We start from the raw sequence: 22,184 nt of genomic DNA on the forward strand, positions 1-22,184 counted from the left end.
CAAATCGAAGTACTTTATACGTTGAGTATAATCGTTGTACATCTTTACCATCTCGGCGAATTCGGAATCTGATATTGTTGTATCGTCAAGACTGGATGATATCAGCGCTGACAATTTCGAGTAGGTGCTGGTGGCCACGCTGTTTAACTTTTCATACTCGTGCAATTTTGTTAGCGCACACGAGGATATTTTTTTCGCAATTATATTAGCAACTCCTGCAATTGTTGTTGATGTTGAAACTGTAATTGTAATCGCGATTGCAGTTGTCACTGGTGTCAGCGCTGATAATAGCACCCCAGTAGATGCAACTAACACTGACACCGAATATACTATTGTGTCTAACACGGTTACACGCCGTTTGTATTTTTTTATCTTTGTTGTACACTTGTCAATAGTATCTTTTAGCGTTGATTGCCATTCGCATACTTGATCGTATCTATATTGTTGTGCCATTTTATTATTTTACGCAGTAACCAATTTAGGCGTTTCAGCTACAAATTCCAAACACCACCAGTAAGATGTTGCGGTTAATTTCTTGTCGGCGGCTTCCAGTATAAATGTTTCTTCGGTTCCGCTATTTAATATGATAGTCACAACCCCGGAATACTTGTCGCTGGAATGTCTCCAGGGATATGTTGTGAAGATCTCAAATTTAGTGGCACTGAACACAGACAGTCTGTACACGCCAGTGACTGTTGCGGTATATTTGATGGTGTTGTTTTGTCGAGACCATGTTGCAAATCCAGATGATATCGTGTATACTATGTTGGTGATATGCCCGGCAGTAACTCCAGTGGGGACTTTAATCAAACTGGTTTTGTTAACGATCTCAGGAATCCCCGATACGATATCCTGCTGTGTTTGTTTGAGTGTGTCAATGTTGGTCTTGATATCAGAAAGCTTCATATCAACGGTGTGCGGAGTACCAAAGAATTCCTCTGCAGTCTCATTAGTTTTTCTAAAGTTTCTACGGAGATTTGTAAACGTGTTCACATGAACATCATACTCGGCCCACAACGTTGTTAGTTTACTGTCAATGGCGTCAACATGTTGTTGGTTTGCGGCATCTTCCGGCGATGTTGGATCTCTTAAAACGGTTATTTTGTTGCCGTTCATGCTGAGTTCACCTGTCATTGTATCACCGGTCTTTTTTACCGCAACTTTGTGTATATCATCTCGCAACGCAGCGATTGATATCAGCGAATCCCGGATTTTTCCGCTGTCGGTGAACACAGGGATGTTACCCGGAGTAGCTCCAATAACCCTACGAATTATTCCATGCCATTTGATATCACTAGTTTTTAGTTTTCCGTGTCGGTCTTGAAAAATAACAACCTCATCTGGGTCTATCCCGGTCAGACTTAAAAGATTATCGATTTCATCCTTGGTCGCATATTTTGATAAATCCACATCGGTGCGCTTCACTTTTCTGTTGAGAAGAGATCTTCCGTAGATATCAACCATTATTTGATAGGAAACCATTTAAATTGACCTGTGGTATACTCGTGCACAACTTTGTGAGGTGGTTTGGTTGACGCTGATATCGCATCAAGAACATTCAATACCTGTTGGCCACATATCGGAGGATCGGTCAGTGTTTGTGTTAGCAGTGTTGAGTACCACACTTACCCTGACTTTGTCCCTGATGCAGGAACGTCTTTTGTATACCGAAGAAATTCAACTGGCGGTGCTAACCCATACGAATCAAAATAGATGATTCCACGTGGATCGATCGCGTAAGCAACCCAGTGAGTTCCTGGACCATCACTGTTATCGAGATTAATAATTCCAGTTTCTGGATTATTCGGTTGTTGTGGTAGTTGATCTCGCATAAAGACGCCTCTGAAATTTTTTATATTTAATTGTTTAACAGCATCAAGCAAATCAAAATTGGACATTGGAGTGATGTCTAGAACCGTTTTGGATACCATGAGGGTGAAGTTCCTGGAAGTCTTAACCTGCGTCCCTTTTTTTTGTATCCTGAGCCCTGTGGCTTTCTTTAATGCCATTCCAGCAGCTGTTCCAACAGCCCCTAACGTGGCTGCTTTTGCGACTGCGGGAGCAGCAGCAGCTATCAGTGCTGGTATCGCGGCGAGAAGAGGAAATATACCACTGGTTTTAATCATGTCCTTGACAGCTTTTGGAGCAAAACTAAGTTGAACCCCATTTTTTGCTTGTTTTGCTTTATTGAAATGATTAAGTTGTGTTTTAGTCAGCGATAGCTTGTTTGGACCGTCAGTAATCTGATCACTTTTTAGTGTTATTGTTACCCCACATATGCTCGCATTCTTCGATTGTAATTTCTTGGCCTGACCAGGAGTCAGAGTGACATTAACGTGACTGTATGACATTTTTTATTATAAACGCGTTTGATCTAATTGTTACATATTTTCCACTGGTGCATCAACGACTCTCATTCGGCCGCCAACACCCTCAAGCAACATTGCTTTATCAGAAAGTATGACCACGATTGCTCTGTAATTAGCTATAGCTCCTACGTCTCTATTCACGGTAGCCCGAAAGTGAATATCAACGACAGACTGTCTGGTTAAATCAAGATGCTCTAACGAGAAGTAATAGATTGGATAATGAGATATAAAATCCAATTGTGATATTTGCAAACCAGTATCGATATTTAGATCACGCGCTAGATATTTAGTCAAGTGTTGATATGCACGTGCAACATGATTATTATCAAAATTTAACAGTATGTTCTCGGACGGCTCTTGATGTCCATTTATTCTCAGAGAAACGTCAGTGATACCAAGTTGATCAAATATCATATGCGAACGTGTTTCACTACCCACTCGTGCAACATCCTGAAGAGCAATAAAAATATGTCGCGGCGCGGAAACTCCCTGCTGTGATGCTATATGCCATGTGAATAAACCGTTATTGGCATTTTGAATACTATCTGTGGTTGTTGTAAGCCACGATAACAACACTTTACCGCCTTGATCCATAAAAGAAAGCAGTCGCTGTTCTTCAGTAATTGCAGGAGTCATTACCGGCATCCACAGTGATAGTTTTGTTATGTTTACCTGACCAGGGTCGCCTATAGGTCGCCATATAGCATTATTGTCGTTGGCTTTTCTAACAAGCACGACTGTATGTTTTGCTCCAAAAATTACCTTTCTGACATCTCTGCAAAATCCAAAGATGTGCGACAGCGGAATCGCACATGAAAAATTTCTACGATTACCTTTCAACATTTGTCTACATGCAGCGAAACCTAAATTATATTCTGCATTAGCACCATGAACCACCGAATTCACATCAGTGGCAGCATTATTGGTAAAGTTTTGTGGTCGTCTAATATCGTACTGATCACTGTTAGGAAAATTAGAAGTATCCTTGGCAAACATCATTGATGAACCAGATGATCTTGTATAATCATCAGAATATCTTGCTAGACCAATTATTGTTGTAGCAATATCGACATCCTTGTGAATCGATTCAATATTTTTTCCATCAATCATGTAGATAGCACTATCAAACAAGGCCATAATTCCGTTATTGACAAAGCCAATTTTAACCGCATCCCCGTATACTGTATCATCTTTTTTTATAATTTCTCCTTCTACTTCAATAAATGCTTCAGCGGGCAGAAAATATCTACTTGTATCCTGAACCTGAAGTTCAATTTGTCCTTGTTTATTTGGCTCTCGTGCGTCATAAGAATAATACTGATAATCACGCACTGATTCACTTTTAAGGACCGGTTCGTCCATGTCGAATGCTGGGTCGGATTCCCGTTTAAACATTTTATTATAAAAGTTATCGTCTAAAACGAAGACCACTTCCCGCCACCAAACTTGTGTTTATTTGTTCAGCCCCTTGATTTATCAAGGCCGTTAGTTTTTGATTTGCGGCTTCATTTATTACTTTACTAACATCCGCGGACATGTCTGTGGTGGCTGGTAATTTTACCGGCGGAGGTTTTCTACGTATCAGTCGCGCTAGTCTGTCCTTGATTGCCAAGAATGCTTTACTGGCAGCGCTACCAACAGCGCCAGTAGCTTTATCTTTAATAACGTCAATAGCTTTCATTGATAATTGTTTTGCGATCGGTATTGCTTTAGGCGCCATCCTCTTGAATAAACCCCGAACAACATCGCCTAATCCGTTTCCATAAGTCATCCTGTATACGGGTACTCGTGAATTTACAACCCTGACCATAACTGGTCTACGATGAGAATTGTGTACAATCATTTTATTTAATTGTTATTTCTCTAATCGCTGTCCGTGAGTTCATCAATAAGTTCTCGGTAGATGCTAATATCCATGATGCTGCCGCGAAATAATCGCTGACAAATATCAGCGGCTTCATTAATGATTTCCGGAGAGTTATTTCCGGCACGCCTTCCTCCGATGAGAACTTCTAACCGTGATACATCATTGATGATATTATCAGGACAAATATTTAAACCTTTTCCAGTTTTTGGTTGTACAATTCTCGGGGTTAAAACATCTTGCGGTAAACTTTCAGGAGATGTTGTTAAACTAATTATCGGCGACCTAGTTGGCTCGGATTTTTGACGACGTGGACTTTGTTCAGATGCAACCTCATATTCACCTAACGGGACTAGGTCAGTGTCTATTATCCTCCGCCGTGGTTGTTGCAAAGGTGTAGAAGGTTCCTGCTGGGGAGGTTCTAGTTGTTTTACATATTCGTTATAAACTCTTTTTACTTCATTAAGGAGATCTCTGTATTCTAAATCATTGTCTCTGGCTTGTTTTTTGTTTTCTTTTATGCGATATATCCATTTAATAAAATTATCATCGTTTATTTTTTCAAAACCGGGTTTTAAGATACTAGATTTATTAAACATACCAGTTAATATTTTTCTGGGTAATTCTTCTTTTTTAGTATTTCTAATATCTTCAACAAAACCCTCTCTAAATTTTGCAATCAGCCCAATATTTTCCTTTATTGGTTTAGACGCGAGTTCAGTACGAATTTGTCCAATACCTTCAAGTATTTCTTCACTGATGGGCGGAGGTTGAGCTGCAGCTATATCAGTTGGAAGATCTCATAAAATCTTTTTTGTTTGTTTGGTTCTTCTAGCAATTTTTTCAGTCTGCTCAGCGGTTTGTTTTAGCACTGGAAGAATACCCTTTTCATCTCCCAATAAAGCTCTTTCAGTGATCGCCGCAGCTTTTTCAGTAGCTGTTGTAACGGGTTTAAATAATTCTTCTGCACCTGTCACAAATTCAACTTGTGTTTGTTGCTGCGCTTGTAATTTTTGTCTCACCGAATCACCACAGGAAGAAATTGTTTTATTGCTTCTAGTCACTCTCAGGCTAGTCTGGCGGAATGTGCTTCTCCAATGTTGGCCATTATTGTTAGCTTGAATTTTTAATTCACAGCAGCGGAAACGGCGACGACAGGCAAACCCTGCCAGGGACTTTCACAGAGCAGCAGAGGGGCTGAACATCCCCGAGAAGTTTTCGCAGCATAGACCCTTGTATCAGGAAATAGTTGTATGGGTAGATATTTTCATGAGATAACTCTTCCAAATCAGCAGAGAAAGCCCATTCTGTGTTGTTTTTCTGACTTGAAGTGTTTATTTTGTGAAAATAATATCTCTATCTAAAATGTCCTCGATAGAAGGCTCTGTTAAGCGAAATATTTTGTAGGGTTCAGCCCCTCTTCTGCTTGTTTATATGTATATATAAATAGTTATGAATCTATGGTCACAAAGTAACAGAAAAAAAACCCAACAAGTTTTGTAAAACTTAAATAATTTAATTATCAAACTTATAACTGAAAAATGTGAGAGGAACGTACAGTATTATGAAGTTCAAATGTGTAATATCCAAAACATCTATACAAAAATGTAAGGTATTATAAAGTATGGGGTATTTTATGGAAATCATGTTATATTTATTTTAAGTTTTTGTTTTCTTTTTATCTTTGTGGCACCTTAAAATCTTGTGCCACTAAATGAAGTTATAAAAATTAATACATGTAAATAACACATGTAGATAGTTGTAAAGATATGAATGGGTTAGAATGCAAATATAATTGCAAGAGCAACAATGGATTTATTTTTTATCAACAGATAAATGGATGGGTAGAAAAAGGTTTGGTAATAGCTAGATTTTTAAATATAGACAGAGAGATGTTTTGGTAAAAGACTTTGAACTGAAAAACATTATACAACCAATAAAAGAAATCTTCATACTTTTCACCAGAGTATGTGCCTTTCCATTTCCATGTATGCTTCTTGCAATGCAGCCCAAATGAACTGTGCTCAGATCATGAGATCTGATATGGTCTTTCATGTATGTCATTCCATATTTTAAAAAATGGATTTAGTATCCCATGTTTGCTTTTAGCAGTTTTGGGATAAATTTTGCTGTGATTGCAGAATATTAGATAACATTCTGAGTCATATTCTAGCTGTTGATACTCATTAATCCATAATGATTGTTTTGTAGCAGAATTTTTTCTCTCTTTAAAACAGGTTCCTAAGAGTTGGAAACATCATCAACTTTCTTTTATTTTGCCTTGATAAAATTCATCTCGACTAGATTAACTATAATGAAAGCTAGACTGTTTGTCATGATTTATTTATACCTACATGTGAATGATTTGTGTTATATCCATTTACTAAATGATTATCATCTAGTCACCTTGAAACATAATCAAAATATTTGACAAGACAACTTTTAGATTGAGAATACTTAATATTTTTTCCAACTAATAAGTAAGATTAAGTCTTCTGTAATTATCACGTAAACAACAGATCATAAACACCACTTGTTCGTGTTAAATGTTTGGTACATTGGTCATGCTTTAAATGAAATCGTCTGGTGGGTAATTATTAGATAAAAGTGCCTTTTATTTCCAAACACACCTGTCAAGGAATTTCACAAGTTATATTATTACCACTTAACACCTACAAGTCTTACGATTGGCTTCATGCATGAAAACATCGACAAATCAGTTATTTAGAGTTGGCAAGCTCATACTCTTTCTGAGGCTAGGTTAGGTGAATCCCAGGTTCATGCATTATTATAATTAAAATAGAACTGATTAGTTCAAATATAAATATTTATTCCTTCTTTGTCAAAACTTGCTTTGAGTAGTAAATATTTACATTAGACTTACGTGACACTAAGATGGAATTTTTGACATATGATCATTGAAAGTAACTGTGGCCAGTTATGTAATAGAGGTTATGTAATAGAGGAAAATGGTAAAGATATAAGTAATGGGGCTTATATTTGTTAAGTGGCGAGATGACGGCATTAAACTATTGAAAAACATAAAAGCTTTACAATTGGAACACAGCACCTTTCTCTCCATAATTTTTTTTATAACTTGAGCTTGGTAGAGCTGAATTTGAGCTTGCCCTAGGAGTCAGGCAAATGGATTTGTGAATCCCTGTCTAATACAGGGTTTTGTCAACATTACACTTTTATAGTATAAAATATTGTGTCATATTTTGTGCTGCCTTAAAACAGGTGGTTTCTTACATGAGGTGATCTTCAGCATAGATCAAACTTTACTTTTATCGGCAAAAAAGCTTAAGTATATGCCACTGATGTTTAAAGTCATAGTTTGAAAGATTTTCTATTAAACATTTTATACATGTGCAGGTGTTATTAGACTAAAATCAAAATCCATGCAGTGTATGTATTATAGTTCCAGATCTATAGCAAGTTCACTGTTTTATAAGACTAAAATCAAAATCCATGCAGTGTATGTATTATAGTTCCAGATCTATAGCAAGTTCACTGTTTTATAAGACTAAAATCAAAATCCATGCAGTGTATGTATTATAGTTCCAGATCTATAGCAAGTTCATTGTTTTATTAGACTAAAATCAAAATCCATGCAGTGTATGTATTATAGTTCCAGATCTATAGCAAGTTCACTGTTTTATAAGACTAAAATCAAAATCCATGCAGTGTATGTATTATAGTTCCAGATCTATAGCAAGTTCATTGTTTTATTAGACTAAAATCAAAATCCATGCAGTGTATGTATTATAGTTCCAGATCTATAGCAAGTTCACTGTTTTATAAGAATAAAATCAAAATCCATGCAGTGTATGTATTATAGTTCCAGATCTATAGCAAGTTCATTGTTTTATTAGACTAAAATCAAAATCCATGCAGTGTATGTATTATAGTTCCAGATCTATAGCAAGTTCACTGTTTTATAAGAATAAAATCAAAGTCCATGCAGTGTATGTATTATAGTTCCAGATCTATAGCAAGTTCATTGTTTTATTAGACTAAAATCAAAATCCATGCAGTGTATGTATTATAGTTCCAGATCTATAGCAAGTTCATTGTTTTATTAGACTAAAATCAAAATCCATGCAGTGTATGTATTATAGTTCCAGATCTATAGCAAGTTCATTGTTTTATTAGACTAAAATCAAAATCCATGCAGTGTATGTATTATAGTTCCAGATCTATAGCAAGTTCATTGTTTTATTAGACTAAAATCAAAATCCATGCAGTGTATGTATTATAGTTCCAGATCTGTAGCAAGTTCATTGTTTTATTAGACTAAAATCAAAATCCATGCAGTGTATGTATTATAGTTCCAGATCTGTAGCAAGTTCATTGTTTTATTAGACTAAAATCAAAATCCATGCAGTGTATGTTTTATAGTTCCAGATCTATAGCAAGTTCACTGTTTTATAAGACTAAAATCAAAATCCATGCATTGTATGTATTATAGTTCCAGATCTATAGCAAGTTCATTGTTTTATTAGACTAAAATCAAAATCCATGCAGTGTATGTATTATAGTTCCAGATCTGTAGCAAGTTCACTGTTTTATAAGACTAAAATCAAAATCCATGCAGTGTATGTATTATAGTTCCAGATCTATAGCAAGTTCATTATTAACTTTTAGAACAGGCTTATTTTGTTTAAAACTAAAGTATCTCAACATAAACAAGCTTTTAATTATAGATTTTGATAATTGTGACACATTTTTGAAAAAACAAAATAATACTGCATTTTTGTAAATTATTAATTATTCAGTAATACACAAAAATTGGACTGATTATTTAAAAGGAAGGCTATTGAAAGCTGCCTTCTTTTTTTTCTGAATTAGCTACTGCATTCATTATACTCCCTCTTTTCATGACCATGTTTATATATGTAGTGTCCATTACATATACTTAGCAAGCGGGATTGTTGCCTTGGTGTGCCATTCACAAAACCCCTTAGCTCTAATTTCCCCTGCATGATACAGTGAAAGTGTCATTGAAACCAATCAACACCTTTCTCCCAGTGACATGTACGCAGAAAGGAAATAGCATACCATGTCACCCGAGTCCAAACCACAACATGTTCATACATACATCCTCATTTTCATTTCCACTCGATAACTTTACAAGAATTGAGATCCAGCCTGACAGTTTTGACATTATCAATGATTACCATAGATTTCATCTTCATCATTTATGAGCATTCATTAGGTGGACAATTGTTTGCTCTCTTCGATCCATATGTCAAGAAAGGCATCTCTGCAATATGCAAACCAAGTTTAATGCACAACCGGAAACACATACACATTTGTGGGACATAATGCTGGGAAGTGCAGCATAACCCCAAAGGCTTGGCATCATCGCTTTATATTCTGATAATTGATTTTTTTAAAAACAAATGTGCCTTAATGGAAATTTCAACACGAGATTCAAATGATCTCGGCAAACCTCACATGCAAAAAATGCAGCAAAAGCTCTCCCAGTCTGTTGCACAAATGCAAGCATCCTTGTTGACATTTCACTCAGGTTTAACCTGAATAAAATCCCACATGTAGCAGAGATCTCAGAAACACGGAATTATGCGTATTTGGATGCCCATTTTTTATCTGGGGCACAGAAAATCACTGAGGCGGGAGTCCTCCGTATGCATGTAATAGGTGTGCGACAAAATTCAAAGACTTGCCAGTCCTGCTTCAGCCACCTGCTTTGTGGGAAAAATAAGAACATGATGCAATAGCTTGGCAGCAAGTTCAAAGGCTTTGACTGGTGGCCATGTGGGAAAATGTAGATATTTAGCTTTCATTATTGTGTTCATTTCCGAATGTAATGGAATAAGCAGTGCACGTGACCTCAGAATCAAGACATGTTGAGGCTTAGACAAAATGCCATTCCTAAGTGGGTGACAAGTCACTAAAAAGTGTAAACTTTGCCTTCTTCTGTTAGGAAAGCGAAAATGACTTCACCCTGTGATTATTTAAGAGGTACATTGAGTGACTATAACAATATATCTTTAATGCCCCTCGCCTTAGCCCGGTTAGTTCTAGTGTTATAGTGAAATGTATTCATCAAGGCATCAGTAGATAGGCCTAGTTTTTATATTAATTACATTGACAAACAAACGCTTGCCCATTCACAGGCATCATGTTTTGATTTCCTGCATGCTATCCTTTGATGATAAAACATAAAGACTCGTGTTTTAAAATCATAATCGGTGATCTGGATATATATTAACTGCCTCTTATACACTATTTCGTCATAAAATTAGTTTCAAACTGTAAGTGAACCAGTAGGCCTAACGGGAAATAATGGCGGACTTTGCCAAGTCTGGAATGTAACAGTTTATTACACTGTCTGTTTTCTTAAATCATTGGGCAAATATATTCAGAAAAAATGTACAAATCATTGAAATCAAAGCCTAGGTATTATTTTATTAAAGATTTAACTTTAAAATGCAAATTATGTAGGTCACAAACGTATGGGACAGTGCTATGTTGTGGAATTCGCGAGATATGCATTAAGGTCTAAGCTGTTTTCTGACTTGACACGTATTTGCGAAAATACATGAAAAAGCAGCAAATCAGATACTGTTTATCTGCATAAAATCACTACAAGTATGTATACAAATAAATAAACCATAAATTTGCAATCCTGTCAGTGGACTGTTGTAATGAAGTTATATTATAGTTGGTGATTACATTATGAAAACCTCTCCATATAAAAATAGATGCACTCACGTCTGTGTTGATTCTGTTAGGAAAGAAATGACTGCAACTTTTGATGGTGGGACTCCTATTTTTACCAAAATGGGAGTACTTAAAATATTTCTGTACTAATATGATAATATGATAGCTCCAGTCTAGAAATGAACCCAGTGCTATACTTAAAATATTTCCTTACTAATATGATAATATGATAGCTCCACAATTGTCCATACCTAGCATCATTAGCCATATTAGTTGCATGTGACAGTAATGGTTGCAGCCATTACCCGATTTGAGTAATGCCCACAGAACTAGAAGCTGCATTAAAATATAGGGAAAATAGTAAAACTCCAGACTTTAATTTCTTAAACAGTTTTGCATAAATTTTGCTCAAATTTCAAATTTGTCTGGCTTTCAGGTAGTATGTCTCAAAACTTATTTATGGGAGGTTTAATTTAATCTGGATGGATTTAATATGGCACAATTAGAAGAACTGCAACAGGTTTGATTAACTCATTAACCCCTGGAGATTTTTGTCATACATGCAAGTAGGAAACACATTTTGAGGACTATTTCAAAATACGGGGCCCAGAGTGGTCTAAAGTGCTCTCCGTTGCGGATCACTGCCATCTCACCTCTTCTGCGTAGGTTCAAGTCTCAAATTAGACCAATGTAGGTATGTGAGAAAGCTTGCCAGTAGCTTCTTGAAGGTCGGTGGTTCTTTCCAGGGTTTTCCTGGGTTCTTCCTCCACCATTAATACTGGCCGCCATGTATAGCCTATCGTGTGCTGAAAAATGGCATTCAACCCTACAACAACAACATTTCTGAATACATACTAATACATTGATTTTCAAGAGATTGTCTATTAGCCTAATGCTATGTTGTGTTAGAAACATCGTTTTTCATTGGTTATTTTTCTCGTGCATTGAGCAGAAGGGTAAAAGTTGGAGTTCGTTTTCACCATTTTATTTTTATTTTGCTTAACATGCCCTTCATTTTCATATCGAGACCACTCTTTATTCCAAATGCCCACCTTATCCTACTTTTTGCAAAGGTTCACCTGTGTGTGCAGCTCAGACCTGTCTGCCTTAGATCTGAGGCCAAAAAGTTTAAAATCCAGGCACAAAATCGGATTCTGACCACATGCGAATTTTGGGTAGAAAAACAAGCTGGTCCAAAAAATGTGGTTTTTCCCTCTATATTTTGTAGTGCAACTAGAACATCCAGATTATTTTGTATCATTGTAGAGCTACATCTGTCTACCTTTCTGTAATACAACCCACTTTAGTGTATCATACATGACTTTGACATAACAAAGCTTGGCAGTAGGCTACTACCTCCTGATACATAAATGCGGCACCAGGGGTTAATGAGTTAAGAATGTGATTCATTAATTCCTTCTGTGTCTGTTTTAGGTTCAGGCAGCATGAGGCAGTGCAGAAGGATGTGTTCCGTCGTCAGCTAAAGATTGCCTTGGAGACGAGCAAACCTTTGGTCATCCATTGTAGAGATGCTGAAGAGGACTGTCTTAGCATTCTCAAAGAGGTTTGTTGGAATGGAGAAAATTTTTTCCAAACATTGGATTAACATAATAATTTAATTTATTGATTAATAAGTACCAGCCGTATAGAAGGGGTAGATACTGTAGCCTCTACTCGGATCCTGATGAAACTTGTATTCAATAATAGATGCCTGTATCTCATCCCTAAATATGTATTTAATTTTTATCCAGTACTGAAAGCAATCATCAAATAGCCAACAGTTTTCTTCAGCATTCTAGTACACTTAGTAGGCGCAGTTTTTAGATACATAGTTAAAAGCTCTCATCACGCCTGTTGCCAAGAAATATGTATATTAAATTGTCTATCTGCATACAACATGCTTAATAGTCCATATTTGATTTTTGTTTTGTAACATTTTTTAAATCTTGATTACCTCTGACACCTGTTTTTGTTTACATTTAAAACATTTCATTCATGATTGTGTTTAGCACTGACTGGTCAAAATCTTGTTAGAATTACCAGAGAAAAGGCAAGTTATATATTCTTTGATGATTTTCTTCACAAAAATGCAGTGTAAACAATTTGTACATTCACATAGACTGCTCCGGTGTCCTAGTGCTTTGAGTGTCTGCCTCGGATGCGGGAGGTCGTGGGTTTCAATCCCCGGCCGAGTCATACCAAAGATTTACAAAAATGGCACTAACGCTGCCACGCGCTCAGCATTAAGAGGTTAGTGTTAGGACTGGTCGGCCTGGTGTCAGGATAATGTGACTGAGTGGGACATCATGCTACATGTCTGCGGCATGATGCTGCAGTGCTAGACATCACTATAAACTGTCGCACTGCAGACGTCATAGCGATATGACTGAAAAATTGTTGTTGTTGTTCTAGGGTTTAACGCCATTTTTCAGCACAAGATAGGCTATACATGGTGGCCAGTATAACTGGTGGAGGAAGAACACTGGAATACCCAGGAAAGAACCACCGACCCACAAGAAGCTACTGGCAGGCTTTCCCACATACCCATGCTAGCCGAGCCTTGGACTTGAACCCACGCAGACAGAGGTGAGATGGCAGTGATCCGTAATGGTGAGCGCTTTAGACCACTCGGTCAATCGGGGCCAATGAAAAATTGTTAAAGTTACATTAAAAATCCAACTCACACACACACACACATTCATAATAGCCAAGTATTGATACTGTGAATAGAGAAGAATTAAAAATGTCAGTGTCAATGTCAAGAGCTGTTTTGCATATATAGCATTTGGGGAAAAGCTTACTTTTATGATATGGATAATTTGTAAAATCATATTCTTTACGATGATGGTTGATCTTAATATTTGATAAATCAGAATTCTGATGGGGGGTAATTAGTACATGATCACATATAGCATGGTTTTATTATTTAACTGATTGAGGATATAAGTTTGATACATTTATTGTCAACACTGGTTTTTTATTGGATACCAAATGGGTCTCCAGAATGGGTGGAATGGAAGAAGAAGAGTAAGACAGATTATTACAAATGAATTTTTTCCAGTGTACACTGCTGCCCCATGCCATGATTTTATCATTTATTTCATTCTTGTGGTATTACAAATTATAACTCGACATTTATCACAGCAAGTTTGTTTTCTTTTAAAACCGAGGTATTTATTTGTTAAAGACCATTATATTTAGTGGTGAATATGAAACGGTTCTTAATTTCGTTTTGGGAGAAATCCATGCCATATAAATTTTGTATTTCCCCAAGATTTTAAATTTTTCGTGAAATAACCTGGGAATAAAGGATGGTCAATTATGAATATTCAGATGTACACCACAATTTCTTTTCATAGCATGTACTTTGTATTCTCAAACCCTTGTACATCAAATAAACAAGGTCATATAGTATTGAATTTCAAATTGATATCGTAACATTTGTCTTGATTGTTATCGTAACATTTGTCTTGATTGATATTGTAACATTTGTCTTGATTGTTATCATAACATTGGTCTTGATTGATATCGTAACATTTGTCTTGATTGATATCGTAACATTTGTCTTGATTGATATCGTAACATTTGTCTTGATTGTTATCATAACATTGGTCTTGATTGATATTGTAACATTTGTCTTGATTGATATCGTAACATTTGTCTTGATTGATATCGTAACGTTTGTCTTGATTGATATCGTAACATTCGTCTTGATTGTTATCATAACATTGGTCTTGATTGATATCGTAACATTTGTCTTGATTGATATCATAACATTTGTCTTGCTTGATATCGTAACATTGATATTGTAACATTTGTCTTGATTGATATCGTAACATTTGTCTTGATTGATATTGTAACATTTGTCTTGATTGATATTGTAACATTTGTCTTGATTGATATTGTAACATTTGTCTTGATTGTTATCGTAACATTGGTCTTGATTGATATCGTAACATTTGTCTTGATTGATATCGTAACATTTGTCTTGATTGATATCGTAACATTTGTCTTGATTGATATTGTAACATTTGTCTTGATTGTTATCATAACATTGGTCTTGATTGATATCGTAACATTTATCTTGATTGTTATCATAACATTGGTCTTGATTGATATTGTAACATTTGTCTTGATTGATATCGTAACATTTGTCTTGATTGATATCGTAACATTTGTCTTTATTGATATTGTCTTTTTGCAAGCATTTAAACATGGAACCAAACCTTGAAAAGACATGTACCACTTTTTATTAATATTAAATTGAACATTTAAATGGGAAGGCAGCCAAATTTAAGGTGTTTAAAATGTGAAAATTGGTTTGCATGTGTATCTATGTGGATCCCACACTAACAAGAATGTATATACGTTTGTGGGTGTACATGCTTAAGCTAGTGTGTGTGTACACACAAACACACAGGTCAAGGGACATCTGGACTTTTAAAAAGAGGCTGTTTACTCAGAGAAAGATTTAATTTTGTCAGGCAGGTAATCAGTCTGTTCGCTTTTTTTTTATTTAAAAAAAATGGAGCAGCTACCAGTTTTGATGATCCACATGCATACATTTTTAACGAAAAAGGGAAGAAAAATTCTGGCATTTTTGTGATACTTTTTATTTGTATTTTTAGGTCCACGTGATAATGGACATAATGGGTGAACTTAGAACTAAGAACAGTTTGTTTTCATTTTTCTTTTTATTAGGGAATAGTGCAAATGAGAACATTTATGAAATTTTGATCGGTTTTAATAAATGTCATCTGTCAAAAATTAAAATATGTTTTCAATTTTGCTGACATTTAGTTTTGGACTTGGTAGATGCAGAAACATGGTAACATTTGATGTTTTTGACAACAATGTCAATGTGACTGAAAAATGCTTTCTGCACAAACTTTAGTTTATGACCATGCATGTTCACCAAGCTTGTAGATGACTTGCACATTGGGTGAGAATGAAACCGGTTGAATTTTGAGGTCAAAGGTCAGCATCGCTGTAACTTAAATAAAAAAAATGGTCTATACAGAACTTTAGTTTTCTCTACAGTGTGCATTGACAAATGTTTATGTTGGATTGCTCTAAGGTATATAAGAGGCCTGTTGATTTTGGGACAAATGGGAGAGTCATTGTGGCTCAAAAAAAATAGGTTTTGCAGCATAATTTTGTTGTAGAGCAAGTTCTGTGACCAAACATTATGTATGACTTGCACCTAGGGTAATACAGAAACCTCTAGATTCTGGGATCTGAAGCTATGAGGTCATGATCATAGTAAGTCAAGTAAGAAAATTCTGCACAGTAACTTATAATTGAAGACTGAATACATTCATCAAAGATCTAGGTCATTGAGACCCATCTGCCAGTAATCTTTACTCAACCAAGCATGGCTAATGCTTACACAGAGGACTGTTATAAACTGGGCAGTCTTCTAATGTTCTGTTCTTGGTACTATTCTTATTAGCTTATATATTTTAAAATCTTTGTAATGATGGGTTTTCTTCAACCATTGTGAAGCTAAGACAATTAATTTGGTGTAATTATTGCTCAGTTGGTTGTTGTTGTTGGTTTAATACCATTTTTCAGCACAAGATAGGCTGTACATGGTGGCCAGTATTGCTGGTGGAAAACCCTGGGAAGAACCACCGACACACGAGAAGCTACTGGCAGGCTTTCTCATGTACCAACATTAGCCGAGCCTGAGACTCGAACTCACGCAGACAAAGGTGATATGGCAGTGATCCATAACGGTGAGCACTTTATGCCATTCGGCCACTCAGAGCCCCTGCTCAATTGGGATCAAGGTCACGTGTTTTATGGCAGCACTTTGATGGTGACTCGACATGGAGGTCCTGGTCTCTTGTTGTTTTGTAACGTCACATCCAAACACCAAAGGTGAGGTAATGGGAGCAAAGTATCTTGTACTGACACACATGACGTTGGTAAACATGGTTTGGTCAGGGGAGTAATAATATGGTTGCAAGTCCAATATATTAACCACTGGTTTCTTAAGAAATATTGAAATAGCCCTCTCATAGCTTCTAAATGTGTCACAAGGTTAAAGTCATGTCATCTTAAATTTAATTCATGAAATGTTAGTATAGCACTGGTGATGTTACCAAATTCAGATATATCAATACATATTTACAAAGTAGTAATAGTTTTTCAAAGTTGCTAAACCTGCTTGCCAGTAGGAGTTTTGGTCAGCATCACAGTCTGCCATTCATTTTGCAGACTTTAAAAAAGGATAGTCAACTCTAAACTCCTGCTGTCCAACTTAGATTTAAATTACAGCCAGTGACTTGAAATTGTTACCATTAGTGTAAAAGTTAATTCTCATAAGTAAAGTGAAACTCTGCTTTAACAAGTTAGTTTGGATCCAACAAGCAGAACCATACTATATACCATACCATGTTATAAGCAAACGGGTTATTTAACTGAAAGAAATGATGCATGTTTATCGCCAAGCCACTACAATAAAGGTGGGTGGGGTTATAGGAATGGGTGCAAAACTACATGCATCATTGGCACAGTTAACATCTTAAAACCATGCATATTAAATGAGAAATAGTGAAAACAGCTTGCATATTTAATTTTTTTTACTTTATTCAGATATCCATTGGTAGATACACAGGATGAACCTGTTTATTCTATGATTATAATTAAAGTATCAATACATGTATTCACTAACCGATCTAATTGCATCCATACGAGTGATCTATATTAATTTCATCATAAATATGCAGAGAGAAGTATTAATATTTAGCCGTATTTTCATTATTTATATGAATTAAGTGCACACACAGAAAATTGCAAAAATTTCTTAAGGAAACATGAAGCACATGTATGGATCTTTGTCTGCAAGTGCAAGTCCCAAAGGTTATTGAGTGGTGTCTCAATATATTTCATACTACTGGAATTTCCTATGCTACAGTCTCAATTTTAAAATAAAAAAATATTATTGAGAACAGTATTATTCATTGGTCAGTTAATTGAGTAACGGTTGTCTGATGACACTCCCAAGCCGCATGTATGTGTTGGTGGCTTTTTTAAATGTTTTTTTATAAATCATTGCCCAATAATTTGAACACCTTTAGGTGTGAGATTGACGGTGGAGATAGCAATTACTTAAATAAAATTTATTCATGAATTTGCGTGAGAATCTTTTTTTCCCCACTTATTCACTGTTTAATGCTTGATTGTGTATGCCATTTGAATGAGCAAACATTTTGGCTTTCATTTGAGCAATGGTTGTACAGAGAATGCATTGAAGACAAACACAAAGAAGTCCTAATGGCTTTACAGCTCATGTGTCAGTAATAAGATTCACACTTATCAGCTTTTTAATGAGCTGATGTCTTTCAAAAATAAACAAGTGCAGTGATCGACTGTTGACACGAGATGAACATTCACATATAAATATCTTTAACATCTTTATTCATATCCAAAATATGCAGTGATAAGACGCTTTTTTCTTCAGTAATACAACACATCTTGTCAGATTATTTGTATCTAAATCTTGTTTATTTTGGCACAAAACTTTGCAGTACATCAAGACATTTTGTGAAATTATTTTAAATTTCTGGACCCATGTCACGGCCATGTTATATCTGGCTTTGTGTTATTATGAAGTGTGTTATCATGGCTGTTTTACTTTATTTACCATTTTAAAAGGTTAAAGGTCAAGGTCACTGGCTTTTTATATATATAACAAAACGGTTTATGTTCTGTACCATTTGCCTTGAATAATCTTATAGAATGGTTTTCATTTGAAGGGAGACACCTATTGATTTTGGGTTTAAAGGTCAAATTTCTGGGTAAGAGAGGATTACAAAAAGTAAGACAGTTTTCACAAATTTAACTCTAGTCCGATGCTACAAGTAATGACTAAACTTTGTGTTCAGCTTACATTTGAAACAAGAAAGACATGAATCTGTTTTGGGATCACTAAATTATAGATCAAAGTAACTAAGATTAAAAGATGAAAAATGGTTTCCACAAAATAACCTTAAGTAATGCAAAGCTCAAAATTGTGTAATATCATAGAGAAAATGAAAAGCTTAGCACTATGACACCCAAAAGTATAGCACATGCTGAGATGTGATTGTCAAAATGCCCACTCATACGATTAACCAGTGAAATAGTTGGTTTCATTTAATATTGCTAAGCAACATCACTTAGCAGCATTGTCTGTAATGGAGTTAAATAGATACTGTCGTTTAGCACTGAGGCATCTGACCAAAGAAAAGGATTTTACATAAAAGAAATGTCACAATACTCTTTACCAGATGGAAGGTGTATAAAGTACCATTTATGGTTTAAATGTCTCAAAATCAGTCACTTTTAACTAAAACATCACCATTTGTACAGATTGTAATTAAACTTTGCTTTTACAGATGGTGCCCTCAGATTACAAGATCCATTGTCACTGTTTCACTGGATACTATGAGAATGCCAAGCTTTGGATGGAGGCCTTCCCTAACCTGTATATAGGCTTGACTCCACTGGTGACATATCGCAATGCAATACCATCTCACAATCTTGCCAGATTTTTACCCCTCAGCAAGCTTCTTCTGGAGACAGATGCTCCCTACTTCATTCCTAGACAGGTAGATAGAAAGTGGCCAAGAAATGCTCAAGACAAGTTTTTGGCTACTACAATTTTTATCTGGCTGCTACTTTTGGTTCTTTTATCAGTTACTAACTTATTATGTAGTAAAGTTTTGTTTTCAAAGAGATGCAGGTCCTTCAATAATGAGCTTATATGCTAGATTGCTAAAATGAGATTGGGTGTCTCTTGCTTATAGTCAATCCAATTTGTATGCCCCTGCTATTATCTTATAGTCAATCCAATTTGTATGCCCCTGCCATTATCTTATAGTCAATCCAATTTGTATGCCCCTGCCATTATCTTATAGTCATGCTAATTTGTATGCCCCTGCCATTATCTTACGTACAGATCATTCAGTATAGTCTCACCCATGACCTTTTGTCCAATGCTGTCTTGCCATGTCACTTCCATCACAGATTTCATTTACATAAAATGGCTTTTTAAGGATTAAAACCAAATTTGGTATGAGGCTTTGGTTCAAGAAGGTCTAGATCAATTTGATTTTCGCCATTTTCCAGCAAAATGGAAGTGGGTTATATTTCCATCTGTATCACTTTGAACTTTGCCATGCAGGTACATGATATTGTTAGGGGACATTAGTGTCATATGGACACCTTTATAGTTTGAATCCAGAGTTTTAACAAATGTCACTTGTCATATTTCACTGTTTCATGTTTTCTACATTGTTTAAAATGCTGTTTATTTAAAAGATATGCTTTCCTGAAGGTTCTTTGGAGTACAAAATGCATATTAAATTTAAATGTTTTGTGTTAACTTAGTTTTTGTTCATCTTTGTTTTGCAGTGAAGATTAACAAAAGTAACACTGCTTCTGGGTTTTCAATTGGCTTTCATCCTGTCATTGTAATTTCAGCAAAGTTTATTTAAAAAAATGATATTAAATGAAAAGTGAATTTGTAATTTTTGTTGAGCAAAGATGACTTTATTCCATCCTTGCACAATTTTTGTTGCAATTATAGTCTTTTTGTATACAGATTATGGTCTTAGTTTTCAACTATAATGATGATGAGACATTTGCAATCAGCTTGTGAATTACGTTATTTGGTTCTTAACTGCTTAATAGAATTAGAGAATAGGGTTATAAGTCATTGCCTAAAAGGGCCAACAAACTTCAGTTATATTGCTTTCATAGATAATACTTGCATATAATTACCTGCTAAATATCAAAAACCTTTTATCTGAAACTTTTAATACTTTGTAATGCTCCATTGACTTGCAAAACATGCCTTGTTTTGGGAGGCATGCTGCTGTTGGGGCATTTTATACAAGTTGGTATGAAAGATTTCCAAGTTGGTGTGTGTGAAAGATTTCCAAATGTCCATTACTGTCTTCACCATGTTGCCTCATACTTTTGATCTGTCCAAACCAACTGAGCATAACCTTTATACAGCTTCAATTATATTTATGCCTGGACTTTGTTATGGCCTCAGACGACATGGGATCTTGTTACATCTTTAACATTTCATTATTATTACTCTGTGGTCTTATACTAAGTAACATAAATGTGTGAAACCAACAAGTTCACTACAGTGTAACAAATAATTTATTTCCCTAGAATACAAAGTGAAAATTTAAGGGAACTTACAGTATTGTGAATTAAATCCCAGATAGTCCGAAAATAGAGTTCATTGCACAGAAGCAAACCTTTGTCCTGGCACGCAAAATTCATGTAATTTATATGTTTGGAAGTTACTTATGTTGTCTCTTTTGTAGCATGATAGACGGGGTCCTATGTCAGAATGGGTCATTGGGGGTAATCTGAAGTAATTTTGTCACTCTGTATGATTTTTTCTTCTTTCAGATTATTGCTTTTTTTTTTCAACATCAAGCTTGCATCACACCTGTGCAGTACACCTTTATGACTTGTAGATTCCCAGTATGGTCTGTGTTTCTTCCAGGAAAACAATATTCTTCCAATTTCTTTCTGCTGTCCATTGTAATCAGTCCTCCCAGCCTAGTATCAGAAGCTATTACAGTTTTCTCTTTTGAAACCCATCATTTGTAACCAAAGTATTTTAAACCATTTTAGACCACTGACTTTATTAGTTGGATTTTCATTACTGAAGATATGGCTTAATACAGGGCTCTCATGTTACCAGGAAATTTGGAAAAAGTTGGGAGAAATTATAATTTTTTTCCCGACCATGAAAAGTCCTTGAATTAAGCAAATATTGTTGAAAGTCTGGAAAAACCAGGAAATTTTCTGCCACCATTAGATGCCCGAAACGATCACATAATTGAGTCGTAACTAAACAGATTGTGAGTTAAATTTATCGAGTTCTAACCAGAATATTCGGAGGGTGCAGTATGGATCATTTGGTTGCTTGCAATAAACATATATGCTGAGTCAATCCAAATGCCTAGTGGATTAGATGCGTCTGGTAGACTTTTATTTTCAAAGTCAGCTTGATATCCATATCTTTCCTTAGGTATGAAAACCGGTCTAGCATCACAAGAGGCCAACATGGTGGTGGCAAAGCGTAGCTGCTTGCCGGATTTCCTAGCAAACTTTAAATGTTGTTAGATTGAGTGATACATGCATGAAATCAATATGAAAATTACTTACTTTCTCGGACATTGTGAGGAATAAAATCGTTTTGTCTTTAATCTGCTGAAAGACAAGATAAAACTTCAGCATTGATG

At 35.6% G+C, this 22,184-nt stretch overlaps 1 protein-coding gene across 1 annotated transcript in view; it reads left to right on the forward strand.

The window, feature by feature from the left end:
* Positions 1–22,184, forward strand: part of LOC149787520 (uncharacterized) — a 108,974-nt gene that overhangs the window by 83,037 nt on the left and 3,753 nt on the right. The window contains exons 4-5 of the mRNA XM_089973647.1: positions 12,358–12,487; positions 19,308–19,520. Coding sequence (XP_089829773.1) covers positions 12,358–12,487; positions 19,308–19,520 — 343 coding nt within the window. The remainder of the gene's footprint in view (positions 1–12,357; positions 12,488–19,307; positions 19,521–22,184) is intronic.

Source organism: Sinohyriopsis cumingii, chromosome 11, assembly GCF_028554795.1.
Source record: "Sinohyriopsis cumingii isolate HCF-2022 chromosome 11, ASM2855479v2, whole genome shotgun sequence".
Lineage (NCBI taxonomy): Eukaryota > Metazoa > Mollusca > Bivalvia > Unionida > Unionidae > Sinohyriopsis > Sinohyriopsis cumingii.